This window comes from Echinops telfairi, unplaced genomic scaffold (genome assembly GCF_000313985.2).
Source record: "Echinops telfairi isolate 266 unplaced genomic scaffold, ASM31398v2 ScPeMD7_21;HRSCAF=78, whole genome shotgun sequence".
Classification (NCBI taxonomy): Eukaryota; Metazoa; Chordata; class Mammalia; order Afrosoricida; family Tenrecidae; genus Echinops; species Echinops telfairi.
Window position 1 is genome coordinate 7,727,235 of NW_022103918.1, and position 3,012 is coordinate 7,730,246.

Sequence of the window (3,012 nt, forward strand, 5' to 3'; positions counted from 1 at the left end):
GTGTGTGTGTGTGTGTGTGTGTGTGTGTGTGTGTGTTTCTGATTGAAGTGTTTTTATCTAGCCTTAGGGAAAGGTCCCGAGATGGTGCAAATGGCCAGTGCTTGCCTAGTAGTAACCAAAATGTTGGCAGTTTGAACCTGCCCGGTGGCGCTGTGTGGAAACAGGCCTGGTGATGTACTTCTATAAAGATTGCCGCCAATAAAATTCTATGAAGAAGCTCAACTTTGTTTCTTATGGGGTTTCCTAGGGTTGCATCAGCATGACCATGATGAGTTTCTTTCTTTCTATATGACTGGCACTTTTGGGGGGAGAAGGGGTACTTCCATGATTTTTATTTTATACAATTAAAAATATGACTCTGAAATCATACAATAGCATATAGCCAAGGGAGTCCTTGGCACAGAAAGGTTAATAACCCTGGCCAAATCGTTAGTTATTTTCCTTCACTTAAAGATACATGGTAAACTCCACAGCCAAGACACGAGGCTCTCCAGGCCCACTTGTCATCCTTTGCCCATTGCTCCAGGCACATAGCCTCAGAACTTCCGCCGCAGGTGTGGCCAGTCAGCAATATGGTGCTCAACGTTGCTCTCTGTATCCTATACGACTTCGCCCTTATAACTCCTTTCTTTCCCTCCTTTTTTCCCTTTCCTTTTCTTCTACTGGAATTATCTTCACAGAACAATTTTCTTCTTCTAGCACATTCTCGCTCATCCTTCAAAACTTCGTGGGGTTGTAGCATAGCCTCTGCGTTGTTATATATTTATGTCACTGCACTTACTGCATCACACTAAATTTATTGTTCAGTGTTTGTGCCCTCCCTTAAACTCTGTAGAGTCCTTGAGTGGTGTGCTTGGTTAATACAAGTGGCTACTAATAGAAACGTTGGGGATTTGAGTCTACCTAGAACCAACTCTGCAGAAATTCACTAGAGAAGCCAACCACGGAAACCTCCATGAAGCGTATGCAATGCGGGGTCACCATGAGTTGGCTGCGACTTGAAAGCAAATGATTTGGTTCCATTGTTTTGGTTGGGTTGGTCGTTTATTTCATGGTGGTTAACTCTACCCCTGGACAGGAGGTAATTTTCTTCATCACTCCATTGGGAGTACAGAGTAAACTCTGAGGGAATTAAACATTAAGAGAGGAGCTCGAGTCTTAACTCTTTTACGGTGTTGTCCCTAAACTCGTATTAAGTACCTTAGAGGCTACTGTCACTTGGAAGGAAAGAGGAACCACTGTAAAACTGGATCCCAGTCATTTTTCCTCTTTGGCTTTGTTTGCAGACGAGATCTTTCTGTTATTCTCTTCCACCTGTTAGCACATCTTTCTAAACTTCCACAAAAATCAGAACTTAAGAGTAGACCTTACTCTTCTTTAGAGCCAAAATTAAGTCTATTTCTGAAATAAATTCAGGTGGTTGATATATCAGCTTTTCCCCCTCTTTTGAATTTGGAAGTAAAACATTTTCTTTTGAAAGCAGATTCATTAGGTCTCCCATAACATTTTGTAAAAACTAAAAGAACCTTTAGCCTAAGAGTTATCAAATGATAGGTTTACATAGAAATTCTGTGCTACTCATTCCAGGTAACTAAGAAACCACTGGGAAGATATGTGGCAATCTTGAGGCATTATCCAGAGATAACTATTCAATGCACTGCTTCCTTGCATACATCAAGCTTGCCAGGCTATTCGATCCATCTAAGAAAACATGTGACACAATCAGATCAATAAATCTAAACAGCAATTAAGGAGCATAAGATTCATACCAGCATTATGGGTAACACAAAATATGTCACAAAGAAGCAATACAAAGATAAAGTATTACCAATCTCAAAGCTTCCATTAATAAATCCAACTAGAGATGTTGGAATGTTGAATTGTCTCTCTATTTGCGTGAGCATGGAATTCATATAAGATCCAGACAGAGTCTTGGATACATATGCGCATGTTATTGCCAACAGAAACATCTAGGAAGGAAAGAATTTTAAAAAATATATGAGAAGTTTATTGTAAATTATTTGTTGTTTGACGACAACTAACCATCTTCTATCACAAGACTGATTGTTTCAACCTAAGTAATATTTGAACATTCAGTAACTTTCAATGTGGTCTGTTCTTTTTGGGTCTGTTCTCTCTTTGAAACTGAAAATGGAACCAATCAATAAGTAATATAAAATTATAGCAGTAGCATAATTTTATAGTCACATTATTGCATAGACATTATTTTACAGTCATACTGTACATATGCAGACAGACAGACAAATATTAATTCTAAACTATATAGCTAATGATTCAAATACATCTTCAGCACAAAAATATCTCTAGTACAAAAAGAATCCATAAAATCCAGGAAAAGGTTGTACTGGAAAGAGGCAGTATGCAGTAGCACTGTTTGGGCAGAAAGTTTATTTCCCTTCTCTTTTATTCGAGGTAATATATAAATGGGTACACTAGATTGCATCTTGCGGTAAATACATTTATTTTCAAAGTAAAATAGAACCGCTGCCATCACCAAGAGTAGCATAAATTTACTAAGAAATTTGTAAATATCTTCATAGGATTATTAAATCAGAAAGAAAAGGATTTGCCTGTTAAGAAATTATTTGAAAGGGTTTTTTGTTGTTGTTTATTAAACAATGTATCCTGGCTAATAGGCTACTTAGATTTATTGCTGCCGCCTATCAATACAATTATAAAAAACAGGTTTAGCTTGAATGGTGGTCTCCGGTGATATGCCATTTGGGCTTTTTTCTTTCGCCTTGCCTAGTAGTGTTTGATGACACTGCTTCCATACTGGAAGACTACTTGACCCATTTTCCAAGGAAGCACATTCAATTCTCTAAAATCCTTCCTCCTCCACTTGTAACACTCCAAACCTACTCTATGCGCCACGGTTGCCAGGAGTCCACAGGAGTGCGAATCTTGAAACAACCCTGCAATTTGTCTTTGACCTCAAGCATTCCATTCATGATTATTCTTAACTTACTTTGTGTTTTTCAGTCCCCGCCC

At 38.3% G+C, this 3,012-nt stretch overlaps 1 protein-coding gene across 3 annotated transcripts in view; it reads right to left on the reverse strand.

The window, feature by feature from the left end:
- SLCO1A2 (solute carrier organic anion transporter family member 1A2) overlaps nucleotides 1-3,012 on the reverse strand; it is a 39,365-nt gene that overhangs the window by 30,094 nt on the left and 6,259 nt on the right. For all 3 annotated transcript variants that reach the window (XM_004713789.2, XM_045288487.1, XM_045288488.1), the window contains one exon: nucleotides 1,829-1,970. In XM_004713789.2, coding sequence (XP_004713846.1) covers nucleotides 1,829-1,970 — 142 coding nt within the window. The remainder of the gene's footprint in view (nucleotides 1-1,828; nucleotides 1,971-3,012) is intronic.